The sequence below is a fragment of the Lissotriton helveticus genome, chromosome 1_1, assembly GCF_964261635.1.
Source record: "Lissotriton helveticus chromosome 1_1, aLisHel1.1, whole genome shotgun sequence".
NCBI lineage: Eukaryota > Metazoa > Chordata > Amphibia > Caudata > Salamandridae > Lissotriton > Lissotriton helveticus.
Window position 1 is genome coordinate 512,700,633 of NC_136057.1, and position 21,854 is coordinate 512,722,486.

Sequence of the window (21,854 nt, forward strand, 5' to 3'; positions counted from 1 at the left end):
TATCTTTCTGATTTCCACCCTTCTGGTCTGTTTTCTTCTGGTCACCACCTTGGTTCTGGGGTTTCTGCTTAATCCTTGTTCTGACCCATTTGTCCGCCTTCTTTCCCAATTCTTGGGGAGAGGTCAGATCAGAGTCAATAAGGTATTGATGCAACAGCTGGTTTGTACAGTTATTAAGGATCTGTTCTCTCATTATAAGATTGTACAATCCTGTATAGTCTGAAACTTTACTTCCCTGCAACCAACCCTCCAGAGCCTTAGTGGCACAATCCACGAAATCAGTCCAGTCTTGAGTCTGTGCTTTTTGGGTGTCTCTGAACAACAACCTGTATTGCTCAGTGGTTAGGCCAAACCCTTCAATAAGAGCACTCTTCAAGACAGTGTAGTTTTTGGCATCCTCAGGTCTAACTGTGAGGAGCCTGTCCCTCCCTTTCTCAGAAAAGGAGTACCATAAAATTGCAGCCCACTGATCCTGAGGAACCTGCTGTACCATGCAGGCTCTCTCAAGAGCAGTCATCCATTTGTGGATGTCATCCCCTTCCTTGTAGGGGGCCACAATTTTTGTCAGGTTTTATTTTGTCATAGCCCCTGTCTTTTTCTCTAGGAATATTGCTGCCACCAGTGGCATCTAAGCCACTTAATTTCTGCTCTCTTGCCAAGGCAAGTCTAGCTTGAGCCAAGGCTACCTCCTCCCTCTCTATTTGGAGTTTGACAGCCCTCATTCTGGCCCTATGCTCTAGCTTTTGAGAAGCAGTCATGCCTCTCTGTGATTCTCTTGAGGCACTAGAAATATGAGAGTCCCCTGAGGGAGATCTCACTCTTCTGTTGCCTGGGAGAATGTTATAGGGTCTGGGGAGGTGCTGGCCCTCTCCATTCCCCAGTAGGTCTAAGTTGGCCTGGTTAAGCCTGGCAACTTGGACCTGGCTACCCCTCTGATCCTGATCTTCTGTGTCCTCAACATCTGAGTCCTCATCCCCCTCCTCTCCTTCTTCCTCCTGAGGGGTATCAGTTACAGGTGGGTTTACTCCATCTCCTGATTCTAAGGTTACTTCATTCGCCTTCTCTAAGTCATCCTGTTCTAGAATGGCTATCAGGATAGGACAGGTGGGACTTCTGCCCCTTTTTAACCCTCTTGATACGCACAAGGCAATCAAGTCCTTTCGGGTTAGTTTGTCATAGCTGGAAGTTGCCTGGGTAAGGTCAACTGTCACAGGAGTAGACCCTGAGGCTTTTCCTGTGTCAGACATGACTACTAGTGAGGTGTAAGTGGTGCACTTACCTACACTAAGTGTTTTCCTACTGTACCTTGCTAGTGAGTTGTAGTCAGGGTGTGCTAATCCCTTTAATCTACAACTACTAAGTTCAGTAGAACTTAATATGCTAAGCTTTTGATTTATATGTACCTAGAGGTACTTGATGTGATCTTTCAATTTGATAAAAGATTGCAATGGTAAAACAACAGCAAGCTCAAATCCGCACCGCTGCGCACCAATGTGAGAAGTTGGCCTGATAGGTGATGTTTCCAATTCTGGAACCACCGGTTATCAGACCAAACAATCCCTTATGGTGTCTGGTTGTAAGTCAACCTTATTAGACAAGCTATCCTAGGGGTAGCATGGACTAAGCAGCCTAAAGGCTTAACTTAAGAGGTCGTGTTAAGCGAGCTGTTTTACCACATACAATCCTGTAATATCAAATGAAAGGACACCACACAAGTATATATTATAAAAATATATGTATTTATTACTAAAAACAATCCCCAGTATTCTTTATGAATAAAGGGGCACAGGCGTTAAATCAAAAGCACAGTTTAAACATACAAAGTTGCACAATTATGGATGAGGGCGGGTGGCCACTCAAACCATATACTAAACAAGTGGTATAAGAGATGCCACTCGAACAGTGGTTAGGCCTAGGGCCTAGGGAATCGCTGGGAGCAGTCGGGACAAGCAATGCTGAAGTCGGGAGAAGCCCACGGGATTCGGGAGCAGTGCGGAAAGCGCACGCATGCACCAATGTTAACCAATGGTGCGTAAAAGTTGTAAAGTTAGAGTTTAAGGACACTTCCGCTGAACCTAGAGGAACAAAACTTAAGACACAGACCCTAGAGATGGGTACCAGTGTGGGAACACCGGCGGAGCAAAGTTACCTCACCCACAGGAAGTGGGTGCACAGGGTCGAAGTTGAGTCGGGTTTCGTCACGCAGGCTCTTGGTGCTTGAAGCTGAAAGGGCTGCAGGCGGCGTGAAAGAGAAGTGTCCGGTGGAGTCCAAGGGTGGACTCAAGTCGAAGAGTACCTGAAAGCAGAGGGGACAGAGTCTGGGTCACTCAGCAGTGACCAGGGTGGAACCAGGACGGAACCAGGCAATGTCGGGCGCAATCAGGTGGTCGTTGAGGAGCTTCTCTCCGCTGTCACGTGGGCTCTGGGGCATCTGCGACGTCCAGGAGCGGGTCACGATCTGTCCCACGAGGGCTCTCACCGTCGGCGCAGTCGGCTTCAAGTTTGGAGCAAACAACACTTGGCAAGAGCAATCCACGCGGAACCGGGAGATTGCTTCTCACTCGAACCAGGAGGGTCAGAGTGGGGGCTCCTTTTCAGGGGAGCTGGTGCAAGTCTGGGGTAACCAGAATCACAAGTCGTATTTGTAGTTTCGTCGGCACAGGGACCACTAGCCGGCTGGCAAGTGACCGGGCCAGCGCGTTGAGCCAAATGGAGCAGAAGGGCCCCACGCAGCACTCGTCGAGTGTGGAGGGCTGATCTTCGGTGCAAGAGTGGCTCAGGGTGGGGGCTTCTCAAACCCCGGTGTACAGCTTCGAGGGTCACTCGTGGGCTGCACGGTCAGCATCTCGTGGTCAATTCAAGATGGCGTGCCCCACGCTTCCGGTCGCCTCCACGGGTCTCAGCTCTGCAGGGACTGTGGATCGGGCTGTTGGAAGGCAGGCAAGCTTGATCTCGTCGATCTCTGTCGCTCGAGTTCCGGCGGGAACTGCAACAAAGTAGACGTCGAGGGCTGGATGGTGCCTGTTTGCACAGGGTGGTCACTCCTTGACCACAAGGGAGATTCTTCGGGCTTCCACGTTGAGTAGGATGTCGAAGGGTCCAGAGTTTCGTTTCTTATGTTTCATCAGGAAATCTGAAGTGCATTGGCACTGCTCCCACTCTTATTCGAATCTGGGGGGGCGTGATTACCTGCTAGGTCCCCTCCTATGGGTGGGACCCAGGAAGTGGGTGGATACACCCCCTTCCTTTGATCCAGGCCGCCCTGGCACGAGGGCTGGAGTGCCCCAGAACCGGTTTGGCCGGATTATGCAAGGGGCAGCCTTGTGCGCCCCAAGCAGTGTCTGGTTTCTTTCAAACCTCCCTGCTACAATCCACTATCTCCTGTCTGGAGGGTGGTAACACCCCCCTGCGACAGGAAACCCTTTGTCCAGGCCCCATTTGGCTGAGTTTCGGTCAGCTGCAGGGGGCCAGACTCTTGTCTGTGGCAGAGGCATCCATTTTGTGGATCTAAGGTCTTTTTAGAAATTAACCGCATTTAAGTAAAGTAACATGTCTTACCCCTCTAGAGGGGTGGAATGCTATCCCCGTCGCCAGAACTGGCGAGGGGATAGTATTCCAAATCGTATGACACCTTACACGACATGTTTTGATAAAGCCAAACCAAAGTTGCTATATAACCGCGAGGATTATAAGGCACTTAAGAGTATATGGTATGGCATTATCCTGAAACAGCTTAGGGAGTTGTTCCCGGCAGCTGCAGACAGGCTCAGCTCATGCTAGAGCTCCATCTCACATTAAACCACGCACTCTGCCTCCAGGATTGATGAGGCCTTCCATAGGAGTGGCTCACAGGTTTATATGTGTCCAGATATAGGTTTAGATATAGGTATACTATATCTAAGTAAGGGGTGATTACACCACCTTACCCCAGCTGAGTGATCAGCCGGTTGTGTCAATTTAAGAACCAGCCAGGGGTGGCAAAAGATATGCTGCAGCCCCTGGTAGGCCTTGGTGGCCCCTATGCCCTGGGCACCTATAGTGCATTATACAGGGGCTGACAAGGAGTCCATTTCCAATTGTGGTATGTGCCTATAGCACATGTATCAGTAATTTAGTGAGAGAACAGCAGGCTGGGGGTCTGATCAGCAGGCCCACAGCCTCAGTAGTCGCAAACCAGTGAAGCAAAAAGCAAAAATTTGGGGTGACCATAGGATAGCAGACCCTACTCTCCTACACTGCACAACATGGTACCAAAGGGACGAGTGGATTTTGTTACAGGACAAGTAGATTTAGGAATCGACCTGCCCCATGGACAAGTAGATATTTTAATAAATTCCACACCCCTGCTATATCATTGAACAGCTATAAGGATATGATAACGAAAGCTGCAGAGGGGCTCTGCTCATGCTAGAGCACCCTCTCACATAAAACCAAGCACTCTGCCTCCAGAATTGTCGAGGCCTACCATAAGAGTGGCTTATAGGTGTATATGTGTCTATATGTAAAGGTAGATATAGGTATACTATATCTAAGTAAGGGGTGATTACACTACCTTACCCAGGCTGTGTGAACAGACCTGTGGTGTCAGTTTGGAAGGCAAACCAGGGGTGGCACAATACATGCTGCAGGCTCTGATAGGCTTAGGATGCGCCTATGCCCTGTGTACCTATAGTACACTATACAGGGGCTCACAAGGGTGACCCAGTAACCAATCTGATATGCACCTAAAGTGCATGGTATTAATTTAGAGGGAGAACAGCTGGGCTGTGGGTCTGATTAGCATGCCCACAGCCAGTAAAGTCGAAAAAACATAGAATCACAGCAAAAAGTAGGGTGACCATAGGAAGCAGACAAGCAGACCCTACTCTCCCACACAACCCCCCCCCCCCTCCAACGCAGGGACATTAAACTAGCCTTGACCAGTTGAGTCTTCATGTTCTAAGTGGAAATATCTGGAAAGTCCATCTGCTTTGGCATGGTCAGTCCCAGGTCTATGTTCCACTGTAAAGTCCATCCCCTGTAGGGAAATGGACCACTTGAGCAGTTTGGAATTTTCACCCTTCATCTGGTTTAGCCACAAGAGGGGCTTATGGTCTGTCTGAATCTTGAAGTGACTACCAAACAAGTATGGCCTCAGCTTCTTCAGGGCCCAAACTATAGCAAAGGCATCCCTCTCAATAGCTGACCAATGTTTCTCTCTAGGGGTCAGCCTTCTGCTAATAAAAGCTACTGGCTGGTCTTGACCATCTTTATTCAGTTGTGAAAGCACAGCACCTACCCCCAACTCAGAAGCATCTGTTTGGACAATGAATTATTTGGAGTAGTCTGGACTTTGCAGAAAAGGAGCAGTGCACATGGCCTGTTTCAGGTCATCAAATGCCTTTTGACAGCTTACTTTCCACTGAACTTTCTTTGGCATTTTCTTGGAAGTTAAGTCATTCAGGGGTGTCACTAACCCCGAGGATTATAAAGCACTTAAGAGTATATGGTATGGCTATATCATTGAACAGCTATAAGGATATGATAACGAAAGCTGCAGAGGGGCTCTGCTCATGCTAGAGCACCCTCTCACATAAAACCAAGCACTCTGCCTCCAGGTTTGTCGAGGCCTACCATAGGAGTGGCTTATAGGTGTATATGTGTCTATAGGTAAAGGTGGATATAGGTATACTATATCTAAGTAAGGGGTGATTACACCACCTTACCCAGGCTGTGTGAACAGACCTGTGGTGTCAGTTTGGAAGGCAAACCAGGGGTGGCACAATACATGCTGCAGCCCCTGGTAGGCCGAGGGTGCACCTATGCCCTGGGTACCTATGGTACACTATACAGGGGCTCACAAGGGTGACCCAGTAACCAATCTGGTATGCACCTAAAGTGCATGGTATCAATTTAGAGAGAGAACAGCTGGGCTGTGGGTCTGATTAGCAGGCCCACAGCCACACTAAAGTCGAAAAACCAGAAAATCACAGCAAAGAAGTGGGGGTGACCATAATAAGCAGACCCTACTCTCCTACAGTTGTCTCCCACCTCCAAACTACGGCCGACCTGCTGAATTCGCTGGGGTTCTCCATCAATGTGCCGAAGTCACACCTGACCCCCTCTCAGAAGCTCGTCTTCATTGGAGCGGTCCTGGACACTACGCAGTTTTGGGTTTATCCTCCTCATCATTGAGTCTGGGATATTCGAGCTATGATTCCGATCTTTCAGCCTCTATCCTCTGCTGGGCCTCATGGCCTCCTGTATGTCGATCATGCCAGGTGGCAAATGCGGGCTCTGCAGTGGGACCTGAAGTTCCAGTGGGCGCAGCATAAGGGGAATCTGCCTGATTGCGTTCAGATCTCGGAAGGCACTGCACGACAATTGCAGTGGTGCCTCACGAACCTGGATTGGGTCACCGGCAGGTTCCTCTCCCTTCCCCAACCAGAACACACAGTGGTGACAGACGCATCCCTTCTGGGACGTGGCGGTCACATGGGATAGGAAGAGTCCGGGCTCCACATCAACCCTCTGAAGCTTCGGACGAACCGTCTTGCACTCAAAGCCTTCCTTTCCTCTGTTCGGGGAAGTGTAGTGCAGATGTTCACAGACAACACCACCAGCATGTGGTACTGCAACAAACAAGGCGGGATGGGGTCGAGGACCCTATGCCAGGAGGCCCTCCGCCTCTGGACATGGCAGGAACATCAGGGCATATCCCTGGTGGTTCAACACCTGGCAGGTTCTCTGAACGCCAAAGCGGACGAACTAAGCTGCAGGTGCATGATGGATCACGAATGGTGTCTTCACTCGGAGGTGGTGCAAGGTCTCTTTCAGCAGTGGGGAGAGCCTTGGTTAGATCTATTCGCCACTGAAGAGAACGGGCAATGTCAGCAATTCTGCGAGTTGGAATTTCCATGGCGACAGTCGCTAGGCGAAGCTTTTCGTCACGAGTGGAGTTGCGGTCTCCTATACGTCTTTCCGCCTAGCACCAGTGGTCAATGTCTTGCATGGCTCTGTGTTTCTGGCGCTGTAATGACCTACTTCTCCATATGTTTTGGTGCTTCTGTCAGTCACCAGGCCATTACTTACCACATCCTTTCCCAGGATCCAGAAAGACACCACATTTCACTATACTTACCCAAGAAAGGAATAACTGACAACATATAAGACCATTGCGGAGGAGCCCGCAAATAACAAGTCACAACACCTCCCATATCCGAGAGGGTACAAAGCAAATCACAACACCTCCCCATCCGAGAGGGTACACAACGCATGCTCCTCCTAGCAATGTATCGGATAGAATAATTAGAATTTAGACATCCCTGATGGGAGGCAATTTCCCTTCCGTATCAACAATTACCCATTAGAGGGGAATCGCCCATCCCTGTGTAAGTACTTGGTAAAAAAGGGTCCCGACCTTCCCTCACAAGGAATACAAACAAATGATATGCTCTAGGGTTTCTTTATTACATGATAATAGGATGACAAAAGAAAGAAAGAACTAAACATCACAGTGAACATTAGCAGCAATCATCAACACATACATATACATAGAGCCTGAAAATAAAAGACATAGTTAGATACAATAAGTACACCTGGAACACCTCACCATAATCTTAGGCGTCTTGTCATCTAAAGAAGGGTCCGTCTCTCTTTCCCTCTCTGGTTGGGTCAGGACTCTAGTTCCACAAACACGTCTGCACTGTGATGTATCACCAGACCAGCATCTCAGCATCTCAGCATCTCTCCCTCTCTCGGACCCCCTTTCTCTAATATAGAATGCAGCTCTCCATCGAAGTTTCTAGCTAACTCCGCCTACAGTTCCCATTGGATTCCTGTACCACCTCGTACCAAGAGCACAACAAGCAGCTGGCCAAGCGTTTTGCTCTGACTCGGCACGAAGAGAGTACATTCCACCCGAGAAGAACCGGTCCTGTCTGGTTCACTACTGGTGGACAACACATTTAATCTAAAATATAACCTCTCACCTACAAAGGCTCAGAAGATGGCTGCAGTTTAGAATATGGAGTTGCTCAAGCGTAGGCCTCTACTACTTGGAAAGCAGATTGATATTAGACCACGTCAAAGCCAGTAGGCTAAAGTCATAATTCACCTAACTCAAATAACACTATGCACTTAATCCCTCAGTATCCACTATGGAGCACATGTGTGCACCATCACCAACAACACTGCACCTCGACATCCCATACCTTCTATTCTTTGGCAAGATTATTGTAATGCAAGACCATCCTACATTAAGGCTAAAGTAACATAGCACACTAAATTCAGTACACAATGATGGTGATCGAGGGTCATCACAGAGCGTCAGACCACTAAAGTGGCTGATTCACTACAGGCGCCCAAAGTCGTGTACAGAACTGACGTCCGCATGCAAGGGTGGCATCTAAGTAGCTACCGCGATATCATCCTGCCGACCAAGACGCCAACGACGTGCAGAGGTACTGCTGACGAAAAACTTTCCGGATCCAGTCTGACACCTGGGGATCATTTTAAGGTAAGGAATCTGTGACTAACCTATGTTTTCTACAGATATATCTTTACCAAAGGTAAGTAACTTGTTCTTTGTGTAGCTTATGTAGATATTTTCTTACCTAGTTTCTTTCATTTCCATTGTTTGGTCTGCTTGCCTGTTAATCTTACATCTTCGAGTTAGGCTCTACATTCTCCATCAATTCTCTAGTAGAAGGCTTCCATGTATTTAAAATCTAGTAATGGCAGATTTGCCATCCTCAAGCCTTTTAATAGTTCTTCTTCTTTCCATCAGATATTTATTTGTATTTGATTGAGCAATAGTTGATTTTAAGAGTATGTCAGCTTGTTTGCTTTTAATGTGGTTAATTGTTTTTTTTGGTGTTATTTTATATAGATCAAATTGAAACGTTTTCCCAAGATATTAATGGTTGTTAATAGGATGGAAGGCTGTATGTAGGGCTTGCTTCCTGAAATTATAGAAGTATACTTTATGGAAAATAAGCTTTCTGAGTGTAATGTGAACCGGCAGGGTCCTGTGGCCTTGTATAGTACTTGGAAGTCAACTACCATTAAGTAGGGTAGCTAGTTAGAAAAATATGAAATAGTACTTAGATTAATTGAAGTAAAATAGTATGTGGTCACCAAATTCATTTTATGACAGTAAGAAAGTTAACAGCTTTGGCTTAGTCATTAAGATATACCCTAATCTGCTTGCTGAGAAGGTATTTGAGATATTGCATCCAATGATACAAGAACATTGTAGTTTTGTTACCTTTTTTTAAAGTCTTAGGACAAAAGCTTATTTGATGATCTTAGTATCAATGTTTGACTCTTTAAGGAGATTTTGTTTTTTCCTGATACTGTGCTAAAGCTTTTGTGCATACCTCATAAAATATATCTATATTCTTCCTGAGGTGCCAACTGTGGTCCGCGGCTTCTCTAGTAACAGTTGGATAAAACAGGGTTTAATGACAATGAACTACTCTAGTCACCAGTGTTAATAATTTCTTTTTTAAGTAAAATGTATCTGAAAAATATTAAGGTGACTATATGTACCTGGTTACAATGTATTTAGCGTTAAATATATAATAATATGTTACCAGAAACAAAATGATGAGATTTTAGAAATGTTATGCATCTCTTTCTAGCTGTCTCTGATCTAGGTAAGTTACGTTTATGAAATGTGTTTTCATTTACAAGACTCAATGCTGTCAAAACTGCAGGCTAATGTGTGAAATCAAGTATTAAAGCATTTTGTTAATTGAAGTGCTCAGTTGACTGCCCCTATAACGTGACACTTTAAACATTGAGATGCCCCATGTGTGATTTTAGTACACTTTGAAGCATTTAAGGTTTCGTGCAATGTTTTCGAAAATAGGAATACTGTGTAACTTGATAGCCCAAAGTGTTGTATTTTGCGTCAATACTTATTTCTTTCCACTTTGGTGTTTTACAGCTACTTCATCTGCCACTGAGACTATTACAATTAAACCTCAGCCAGCATTAAAAACATCTGTAGCTCCAAAACCTGTTGAAAGTCCATTGCAAACAAAGAGTTCTCTGGCTGGCACGCAAAAACCAAGTTGGACTCCGCCAAGTATGTATACTCTACTACGGGCACACGATTTTTGAAAACGGTTCAGTAGTGTATTTGAATCTGTAAGTTCACAAATCATGGCAGAACTGGATCAAGTCCTGAAGGTGAATAGGAAGTGACTTATTTAGCTGTAGGTATATAAATAATGTTCTCAAAACACTCATGAAAGCACTTAAAGCCATGGGAAGGAGTATGTACAGTGATGTATAAATACCAATGCTGTACAATAGAGTTGTACAGCTCTTTGAACCTTTAGACTGAAACACAGAAATTGTGCCAAATATCCTTTTTCAAATCTCCTCTTGCCTTTCCCTGCCTTTTTTTCCATTCCTTTTACCTCTTCTCTTTGTTAGGTCTCGCCTACGCAGAGTGCATGCGTTGCGTAGGAAAAAAGACCTTTAGCAATCGATTCAATTTGTGTTCCAAAAACGTGCTCACGCTGCATTGCTTTTAATGGCAACGCGTGCACGTTTGGCGATTCGCTTGTGGGAGCGAGCTTTAAAACCATCAGGTTTTAATTAACATATGGTTCATTCTGGCTCCCGCAAGGGAAACATGCGCAGGCCTCTTCCTCTCTCCCCTCCCCCTGCTGCACTTGTTCCGTTTTACAATACAACAAAGTCTCTTCTCGGCACGCGGACAGTCACTTGTCCCCACTGATAGCTTCTTTTCTTCAGCCCAGCACCTTTTGTATATGTTTTACTTCTTGAACACTCTAGCCTCAGTCACCGTATTTCTCCTGTTTAAACCATATTGTTGCAGAAATTAATTCTACCCTCAGCTGTGTAAAATCGGATCGGGCGTTGCTAAAACTAATCGTTATGGACATTCTGGGAAAAAATTATTTACTCCTCGACTCGTTTGGGCGGCCTCAACAAACCATGAGAGGTAGTTAGCTTGTTTTGTGGATCTCTAGTGACATCTAGTGGTGTTTTTAATGCTTCCGTTGTTTTCTACATTTCCTTACAAGATTCTGAAACCGAAATCAATTAGGCTTTATGAAAAAGGCATTCGAATTTCATGTCCTGCCGTTCCCCATAGTGTACCTTCATTTGCGATCTCATTTTGACTGTACTCGCTGAGCTACACATGGAGAAATACAGATGTTTAAGGTGAATTTTTAAGTGTAATCATTCTTGCAACACTTGCACTGTATGCAAAGTGCAGGCTGATTTTCTGTGTGTGTTTGTGGTATTTACATGTATGGATGTGTAGTACCTCCATCCTGCGTGCACCAGAAAGTTAATCTTCTGTTCCGCTTGGAGGTTGGAGGTTTTCTAGGACCAAGGCAGTTATACGAGAGACAGATGGAACTCCTTGTCCTAGTCCTCAAGTTGCCTGTCTAGACAGCGAAGGTCTCGAAAATGTCTGTCAATTTTCTCCTTTCACCCATGTGGAACTGTCAAAGGGCGCATTCATTGTCTAGAAGCTTGAGTGTGGGGTGCAGCCTTATATTGTTACATGGAATTCGTAATTCTTTATAATCTGAACACCCTGCACATATATTTGATTGATAAATCACTTTCAAGTTGGTTGTGAGCATGTGGTAGTCAGTGCAGTACTATCTCCTCAAGCCTGCTATTTAAACACACATGTTCCGTCTATTTTCCTTTGTGCATGCCGCACCTATTGTCCTGCTCCACATTCCTCCTTTACATTTTAAATGTTATTAATATTACTATCAGTTCGGCCTTTTAGAGACGAGCCCTATTGACTTTTTCAATGCTTGTTCCCTGTTGAATTGCGTGGCTAGATTAGGTTTGTGACCTGGAAGACTGTTGTATGTTTTTTTAAGGTCTGCTCGTGTGCTTAGCGATTTGCAGCCTTTTTAGGTCGAGCCTGTAACAGCGCACATGCGCTGTTCTGGCGAAGACTTTATGTATGGGCTTTTGAAATCTGCCCTCACTCGCAATCGCTCGTGCATGTGCTTTTTCTTTTGTCCTACGCTATTTGCTTTTGCGTGCGTCTTTTTAACAAAGACAATACGCAATTGGCCAAAGGCGGGCGCATGGTGCATTGCTCCGCCCATGGCCTATTGGTGGCGGTTACCCGCACGGCCGTCATGTGGTTTTAATTATCGTGCCCAGACACGAGAGTGATAATTGAAACCAATGACTCGCTGTGGCGCGCGCGCTCTCGCACCTAGCGTTATTTTTTATCTCCCAGTCAACGTGAAACTTGCTGGCCTCACTCTCGTGAGCCTTTATTTACTTTTGACCGCATGATCTGCGTGTGAACGCTGCCAAACGCACCGGCGCGAGGTATTCCAATGTTTATTCAAAGAGACACCATAATGGACGCGGGGCGGCCGAGGCCACGATGTGTACCCAGAGATGCTGCTGCCGTTCACCTTTGTGGCACGGTTGTATTTGCCTAGCGCTCTGTGTATTTGTTTACATGGTGTAGGCATGCATTTCGGCCGTATTATGAGCCGGCTTGTAATTTTGAACTCCCACAGCCAGCCACAATATTCTATTTGCATGAGCTACCCAAAAGAGTTAGTTAACCACTTGAGTTCAGTATATCATATGCCTTCCCTCCCCCCTCACACCCAATACTTGTTTGTTCCCTCTTACTTGTAGGCTTGCTCTTTTTTCCGTGGACATAGTCATCATAGTCACGGGCGTCTGTATCACTCGCAAAGCAGTCGTGGCGACATCAGCAGTCCTCTATGATGATGGCTCCGGTATTGGCCCCGTCCCTGGCACATCAATAGCTGCTTTGTGGGTGCCCGGCAGGGTTACGTCCCTGTTGCGCTCTCTCGGATCCAGTGCAGGGCCGGGAACAAATAAGAAGGTATGCGTGGATCGAGATTATGTGACGCGCAAGTATGACATGATGGGTGAAAGGTTTTTTGGGAGAGAAGAATTTATGACTGTGTGATCTCATTGGCTTATATCCAGTATGGCCCTTCGGGAGTTGTAGTTTACTTTAAATTGAGGCATTCTAAAGTTTCCCCACACACAGGTCCTGCAGAAAGGTATGGTTCCGAATCAGTGTAATTGGCAAATACGTTTTAATATCTCGAGGGCATGCTGGGAACTGTGGTTCAGAGACGATGTACTCCAAATCCATCCTTCAAAACACCTGTGTATGCAGCTGTCAAATGGTTCAATGTTCTGTGGGACATCTTCAGCAGGTCCTGCTTTTTGAACACTTTCTTGATCTCTGCTCAGCCACCCAAAGAAAGCTGAGTAGGCCTTGTCACAGCTCGGATTGCCACCTTGCCAGAGAAACATACCGCCATCTGTCCACGTCTAAGATTCTACAGAGACCCGCCTGGGGGAAACACCACTTACAACGCAACTTTTACCACGCAATGCTTTTACATCGCAACTTTTACAACGCAAACCATTACACCGCATTGCGCTGGGGGGCGCTCTAGGATAGGGAATAGATTTAATTTACTATCCAACACCTTCCCTACTATCCACGGGGACTGGAGTTGGAATAGTAAATTAAACTATTCACTATCCAGCACCCCAAAGCGCTATGCGTTGTAAAGGCATGCGTTGTAAAACTTGCGATGTAAAAGCATGCGTGGTAAAAGCATGCGTTGTAATGTCATACATCCCCCGCCCGGCCATGATTCTTAAGTAGAAATTTTCATGAATTCTTCAGTATTCATTTTTAGCATGGCCTTTCAGTCATTGTTTACTTTACTGTAATTGTGTCAGGGATCATTAAGGCAGCCGTTGAAAACATTTTAAAGTGTTTTCCTCTTACATTTATAGTTTAAAGTATGTATTGATAAGGCAAAAAATACTGATTTTAAGGTGATCCACATTTTTGTACAAACTTTAAAGAGTTTTCTTAGAACATTTATAGTTTCAAGTATGTACTGATAAGGGACAAAAAACCGACTTTAGGTGATCCACATTTTTGCACTAACAGTCATGCAGTTATAACAGTCAGGCCGATAAAAAAACACAGCCAGGTGGCAAAGCTAGCCCCAGCTAATTCTTCATCTGAGTTTGTTTAGAACATCTTAATAACATGAAACCACCCCCGTTATGAGGGTGCATGTATCAGTGGCACCAACCGATAAGGTGCTGGGTGGCACACTACTACTTCCTTCTGAAAACATAGTTAAAAACAATAAAGCCCCGGTTGCTTACTGGTAATCTTTATTCCACCTAGTCCGAGCCTTACTTGCCACATTCATTACATAATGAGCAATAGCTCCTGTGGGCAGACCGTCAAAGCAAAAGGGATCGTGCTAGTTCCCCTTTCCCCCAAGATTGACTACTCCCTCCCTCTAATTAGTATACAACAGGCATTTGCAATGCAATAGGTCTCGCATTTGCGAGAGATTAAGCTATTGGCATTGTAAATGACAATGCCTTTTATTTACGTTTTAAAAACCAACACGTAAATAAAAAGCATTGTCATTTACAATGCCAATAGCGCAAACTCTCACAACTGCGAGACCTATTGCATTGCAAATGCTTGTTTCTCTTGTTGTCAGCCCTGTGCAGTTCTCCAGAGTACGCTCTTGTTTGACCCCGAGATTCTGTACGTCAGGGGCGGCTGGTGACATTTGAAAGAGGTGGGCCGTAAACTAATTTGCGCATTGCACCGCAGCGAGCGAGCCCGAACCACCTTGCATCCATCCATCCATACATCATTCATGCATCCACCCACCCATCATTCATGCATCAACCCACCCACCCATCCTGCATCCATACATCATTCATTCATGCATCCACCCATCCATCCATCCTGCATCCATACATCATTCATGCATCCATCCATCATGCATCCACCCATCATGCATGCATCCATCCATACATCATTCATGCATCCACCCATCCATCCATCCACCCATCCTGCATCCATACATCATTCATTCATTCATGCATCCACCCACCCATCCATCCACCCACCCATCCATCCATCCACCCACCCATCCATCCTGCATCCATCATTCATGCATCCATCCACCCATCATGCATGCATGCATCCATCCATGCACCCACTCTCCCTGTTCAATTTCCTTTGCTGCGGCTCTTAGAAACTGGCCAATCACTTTTAAGCTGGGTCCCCCAACTCCACCATCTAATATATTCACATTCATTTTACCCTTACTGTAAACATCCGTGGTCTCTTTGGAGGAAAACTGACCTGACAGGAGTCTGCGAGAAACTGGCTATAAGTTTGTGATTTACATCCCCACTGAACTTTTTTCACACTGTCTACGGTTTATTAATAGCCACATTGCACACATCCGTACAGGGTGCACGCTTTACTTAAGACTGCACGCTTTTCTTCTTTCAGCACTGCAGTGCTGTCGGGCATCTTAAACAAATAAAACACGTCAAAACACTTTTTTCCTCCTTACTTGCGTGTGGTCACTCTTTTGCACAGCTCGTGTCAACAGGCTGCCATGTCCGCACTAATTGTTTCCATATTTCAGACAATCCTGGTGCTGCAGGGGCACAGGTTACTCTACGCCCAGAGCACGCCCATTAGGAGCTCGAAGGGCTCCTAATGAGCATGCGCAAAAAAGCACGAACACAAGTGCGCATGCGTGGGCACAGGTAAAAAAAATTCACCCTCCGTCCCCACGCATGCGCACTCGTGCTGCTGCCGGCCTGGTGACAATCATGTCAATCAACATTACGCCTCCCGACGTCATGCTGACTGGCATGCATTGTCAGTTCTCCCTCTGTGTCTCCTGCGGGCGGCTGCGGGCGGGGGGGCTACGCCCCCACGCCCCTATGGATGAACCGCGCCTGCTGTACGTTCTGTCAGGGTTCCATGTCAATTAGGAGATGGAGCTTCCTTGGTTCTTCCCAAAATCTGTGTGTTCCTGTAGTCAGCTGTTGCATTTCTTCTCCTGGGCTAGATACTATCCCATGCACGTCTATCCTTAAAACTCCTAATTTTCCATTTTGTTTTCCTTTGATGCTTGATAAGTGGTAAATCTACAACTTTACCATTTTATTCCTATACGACCAGATATATTTTTTAATTGTGACCTAGGACGAGTTTGTAATGCCCCGCCCTAGTATTTCCATTACTATCTCAGATTACAATCTATCTGATTACAATCCGAATACCTTGAGAATGTCCTTGCATGAGCCATCACATGCTACAAGTTCTAAGGTCTCACGCCTTTTGCGTTTATCGTGTTAGTAGATACCGTGCAGACTCATTTCCAGCATAAGGGTCGGAGTGTCAAAAATTTTGCTATCTTAAAATAGGTGTGACATGCAAGATAGCACCTTAGTTACTATTGAGTCCCTTTCTGCTTCACCGGGAGATGAACACATTTCACCTTTCACGGTTTGCATCTTCTTGGTCCCATCTGCCTGCTGTGCTTTTCCAGACTCATTCTGAGACTGAGAGGCCATTACTATTTCAGATCCTGTTTACCTTTTTGGTAGTTAATTGTCTTTCAATCCATAGGAAATGTTGTCCCCAGCTACTAGAATTTATTCAGCATCCATCTCTGTTGTCACTAACCAACATGTGATTTAAAACACTAATTAGGCAATTGTGAAATGTCAGTATGCTGGTCTTATATATTATTGTATGTTATCTGCTGCACACTTCAGAGCACGTGTTGGTACAAGGGAATACAGCCTTCAAAAGTTACTCGTGAGACCTGCAAAGGGGCTGGTTCGGAGCAAAAATGTATCTTGCAACACATTTTCTGTGCTAACCTATCACTTTCAAGACATTTTCTGCTCAAACCAGTCCCCTGGACCATCTTGTATGCAAAATTTCACGCTGAGATAATTGCAGATATTTTCTATAGTTTGTGTATCATAAAATAGTACACGTGGCACAAATTACGCAAACGTAATAAACTGTTGCATGGGTGTGCCCAGTACCAGCTGCTGCAGACCTGGCAATTTAGAAAATATTTTCACCATGCGAGGGGAGGCCATAGGGCCTTGGACGGACAGTATCTAGAGTGGGTGAGGGCCTCTGAGCCTGCCACCATGTAGCCAACAGTTAAGGGGCGTGGCTTGGTGCCCGGCAGTGCCTGATCAGACCCTCACAAAAAACAATAATGGACATGACCTGTGCAGATCCTCTAGACATGGGCTAGAAGACTATTCCTAGCTCACCTTGTGTTGCACTATGTGATATTGGCTCTTCACCGGGAGACCGTGCATAGAGAACTGATAACATGTGGCACACACAGTGGTCCACCCTGAATGGGCAGATCTGCTGCTGTTATGTGGATTACTGTTAAGTGTGACGAGTCAGTGCGTTTCTGAGGTGTAAAAAAGTCACTCATGGATTGAATTGCACACTCTCATCAGGAGGCAGAATGAACACCTTTGGGCAGAGCCAAAGCTCACTCTGTGGGCCCTCATTACAAACTGGATGGGATAGTGTGAGCATTTTACCATATGTAGTTAGTATCATTACTCCATGGTGAGGGATTAACCTAGTGTGGAAGCTGCTTCCTATTCCCAGTTTTCAGGAAAATAAGGCTTAATCTGCAGAATTATTTCTATAACGCACTAAATACCTCATATTTTGCCATTTGCTCTCCAGCGCATACACTGACATGGCACGAAAAGAGAAATAAAACTTGAAGAAATAAGAAAAACACGGTTCCCACTGGAGCAGGGTCAGGGCTGATTTGCATGGAGCTGGGTCCTAATTGAGGTGCCATTGTGTGCAAAATTATAATGGACTGAAATACGGCCACGATTAATTAATCACCAGTGGCTGAGAATAATTCAAGTATCCCATCTGTCACTTTTATGTGTACTTTTCCTGTGATGGCTTGAACTAAAGATTTATGCCACCCAGAAGGATGGAGCTCTGAAACTTTAACATTAGTAGACTGACAGCATGTATAATTTTGTATAGAATTGCAAGAGCGCCCTCTGCAGGTCAATAGACTGGAAGGAAATGGAGCGAACCATTGTGATTTTTAGGTCGAGCGTGAGTCAGCGTGCAATCGCTGCCTTGCGAAGAGCTGGGGTAGTTGAGTAGGAGAGAAGCTTAGCCCACTACCCCTGCCCTTATTTTTCATTGGCTTGTGTGTTTGTCCTTTGTAAATGTTGCCTTCGGATTCATTATGAGGCTTGTTAGTCCCGCCTTAGTACAGCCATCTTGTCATTTGTAGACTCTCATGGCTACTGGCCCCTTACTTCGGTTCTTACACAGTAAGGACTATGGGGTAGCTGTATCAAGCCTTTTGCGATTTTCAGCCTTTGCGAATTGCAAAAGGCTTTTTTGCATTTCTGGGAATGTATTAAAAAATCGCAAAATAAGGAATCGCAATTATTTGCGATTCCTTATTTTTCTTAAACATTTAAGGAATCGCAAATTTGCGATTCCTTAAATACGATGTATGTGGGGTTCTGAAATTGCGAATTTTGGTTAAGAAATCGCAAATTACCACCAACTTGTAGTTGCTGGTAATTTGCGATTTCATTTAAAAATACCCTATTTGGCATTTGTGAAGGTGGCATGTGACGCAGATACATGCCCATAGGGCATGTATGTGCGCCATATGCACACACATGTAAATTTCAGGGGTGCAGCAGGGTGTCTTTGAGACACCCCTGCACCCTTGAAATTATTCTCAATTTGCGAATTCGCAAAATGCGATAAGCAAATTGAGAAATATTTTGCAATCATTCCTATGGGCCTCCTGGCCCATAGGAATGCATGGAAAATTATTCCTTATTTGCGAATTGGCAAAGTGCGAATTCACAAATAAGGAAGACTAAGAAATCGCTAAAAAATAGCGATTTTTTTACATACATTCCATTTTGCAATTTCTAAATAGCGATTCCTTAAAAATCGCTATTAAGAAATCGCAAAATGGAATTTTGATACATTTACTACTATATTTTGAGTTTGTCCTACTTAAGGCAGGACGACGTGCTTTTTGTTTATAGCCCGCGCGCTGTGCGCGCTTTCACTTTATGAGCTGTGGGGACACTCGCGACCACTTGTTTTGCATTTGCTTTCTGCAACCTCAACGATAATTGGGATGAATCAGCCGGGATGTCTTCAAGCAGGGCAGTTTTAGTGAGAGCGCTGGGCTGCCCTGGTTCTTGGTTTCACACGGATGACTCGGAAGGGCACACTGCAGCCCCTTGATTGCGGAGACGGGGGGAGCGGATGTGTAGATGCAAGAGAAAGTAATGTAAGTTTATTTCCCTTTTTTCGAGTCTTGCAGCAGTGCGTGTTTTTGCGGAAGGGCTGACCGTGTGCAGAAAGGAAAGTAAACTTCTGCAGACCCTTTTTAAGCTGCACGGTCTGACGCGTTGGTGTTTTGCAGCTCCTCGTGTAGTGTTTGGCTGTGGGTCAACTCTGAGCAACCCCTCATCTCTGTGGTATGGCTGTGTTTATCGACCGTTCGCTCAGCAACTTACCCGTGTTGACACGTTTATATTTAGTTTAATCACAGAGTGCAACTTTTCCCTGTTTTCACTGGGACTGTGAGAAGAAATTCGTTGTTTTTTGATAAGCGTTCATGTACCTGTCAACAACGGTTATTTACCATAACCAAAAAAAGAGTGAGTAAACAACAGACTGATATAGATTGCAGAATGCTTAAGAGTAATTTTGTTGTTTTGAGATATCAGTGGGAGTGTTTTTTCGGTCACTCTTTTGTTTAAACTTCATACTGGTAAATTTGACAAATGTTGAACAGCCCGTTCTAAAGATGGATGGATGCAGTTTGCACACAGTGTTAATGTATGGCTGAACAGAAAATTGTCGTGAATTGTGAAGACAGGATAATGGCCAGTCGGGAGAGTTTTTACTTGTAACCCAGTTCCCAGGCTTCCTGCCGCCAACAAGCAGAAACACACCAATTTGAGGGCACACTTCATAAGCTGCCTTTGATACCCAGTTTGGTTTTAGAAAGGGTCATGGGACGGAGACTGCACTATTAAAGGCCGCAGACGAAATTAGAGCTACCATGGACATGGGAGGAGCAGCAGTCCTAATACTTTTGGACCTCTCGGCTGCTTTTGACACGGTCGATCATGTCACTCTGATCGACCGTGTCTCAGCTTTTGGAATAAGAGGCAAAGCTAAAGATCTGATTGCCTCATTCCTAGCTAACCGCCCTCAGACCATCAAGATGGGCAATTTCACCTCCCACACTTTCTCCCTCCCTTGCGGTGTTCCCCAGGGCTCCTCGCTAAGCCCGACGCTGTTTAATATCTATGCGTCGGACTTGGCGAGGGTGATAAAATCTTATGGAATTGCCCTCACTACCTACGCCGATGATACCCAACTTGTATTATCGGTGCATAATAATGGAACATCCATAGCAGCCAACTTCCAGGAGGGAATGAAGGCGATAAGCTCCTGGATGTCATCAAATTGCCTCAAGCTTAACTCTGATAAAACGGAGGTGATGACATTCGGGAGCTTGCGCCCAGCATGGTCTCCTCAGTGGTGGCCACCTCAGTTGGGGCCCCCACCCCAGCCGGTGGCAAAGGTCCGCAACTTGGGAGTCATCTTTGACAACAAGCTGACGTTTTACCACCATGCCAACGCCGCTGTCTCATCTGCTTTCTATACCCTCAAAAAAATAAAAAAAATGCTTCCTTACCTTCCAAAATCAGCAGGAAAAACTCTCATCAGCACATTAGTGTTCTCGAGAACCGATTACTGCAATTCACTTCTCTTGAATGCGCAGGAAGGAGTTCTCAATAAATTACAAACAGTACAAAATGCTGCAGCCAGAACGCTACTGTCTATCCCTAAATTCTCATCCGTTTCCCCATATATCAGAAAACTCCACTGGCTCCCCATCAGGAGCCGAATCAAATTTAAAGCTATGTGTATAGCTTATAAGACCCTGAACAACACAGGACCACAGTTTTTAAAAGAATCTCTCCGTCCACCTGAACAACATAGGATTCTACAGTCATCTTCAGCCTCTCTGTTGAAAGTCCATCGAACAAGGAGGGTTAACTGGGGAGACAGACGATTCACTATTGCCACGGCCAAACTGTGGAACACTCTACCTCTCCACATCAAAACTGCCCCCACGCTTCTAAAATTTCGTAAAAACCTCAAGACATGGCTATTCTCCTCCTCCTAACCCCCCTGTCTCAGACACCGCTATCCTCCTCCTAACTCCCCTAACACCTCCTAGTGAGTTCTGTGAATTTAGCGCCGAGACACCCTTATGGGTATTTGTTTGCGCTTTAAAAATTGCTATAAATAAATAAATAAAATTTGTGTTCTTATATATAATCAAAACCAACCAACCCAGCCACACATATTTTCAGCGAAAATACCTTTTACCAAAAATATAAAATACCTATGTGAGTGCGCGCTCTAGGAGACCTTCAGTGAATAACATAGAATGACGTGCCACGCAGTATAACATGCAAAATCAAAAACTGTTGGAAAGAATGCAGAACAATGTCATACATTTACCCAGTACTTGAAATAGAAGTGTATGTACTCTGTGATTGTTTCTGAGAAGTGCAGATACTCTCCGATTAAAAGTATTACGATTCCCTTGAGGTGCAGGTACTCCTCTTCTCCAAATAAAATAGTGCCAGTACTCAGTACCTACCCATTTAAAGCCCTGCATTTACCCCAGTACAGAGATCTGGGTCTAAATCCATAATTTGTTTGCTCCCCATGCCATTCCAGTTTGAACCTAGCCATATGCAAATCAGTCTTGACCCTGCACCCAATTGGAACAGTCCAGCCGAACTGCCAGGCCAGGTCCTCCCTGGACTGGAAACAAGCATCCCAGGACTTGGCTTCCCTCCACCCACCCCTGTAAAGCTGGATTCCAGTTAATGGGTAGAAAACAGGGCAAGTG

General features: G+C 45.4%; 1 protein-coding gene across 1 annotated transcript in view; it reads left to right on the forward strand.

Moving 5' to 3' along the window:
• RAD51AP1 (RAD51 associated protein 1) overlaps nucleotides 1-21,854 on the forward strand; it is a 393,892-nt gene that overhangs the window by 276,863 nt on the left and 95,175 nt on the right. Inside the window, exon 10 of the mRNA XM_078673979.1 lies at nucleotides 9,932-10,072. Within this exon, the coding sequence (XP_078530105.1) occupies nucleotides 9,932-10,072 (141 nt within the window). The remainder of the gene's footprint in view (nucleotides 1-9,931; nucleotides 10,073-21,854) is intronic.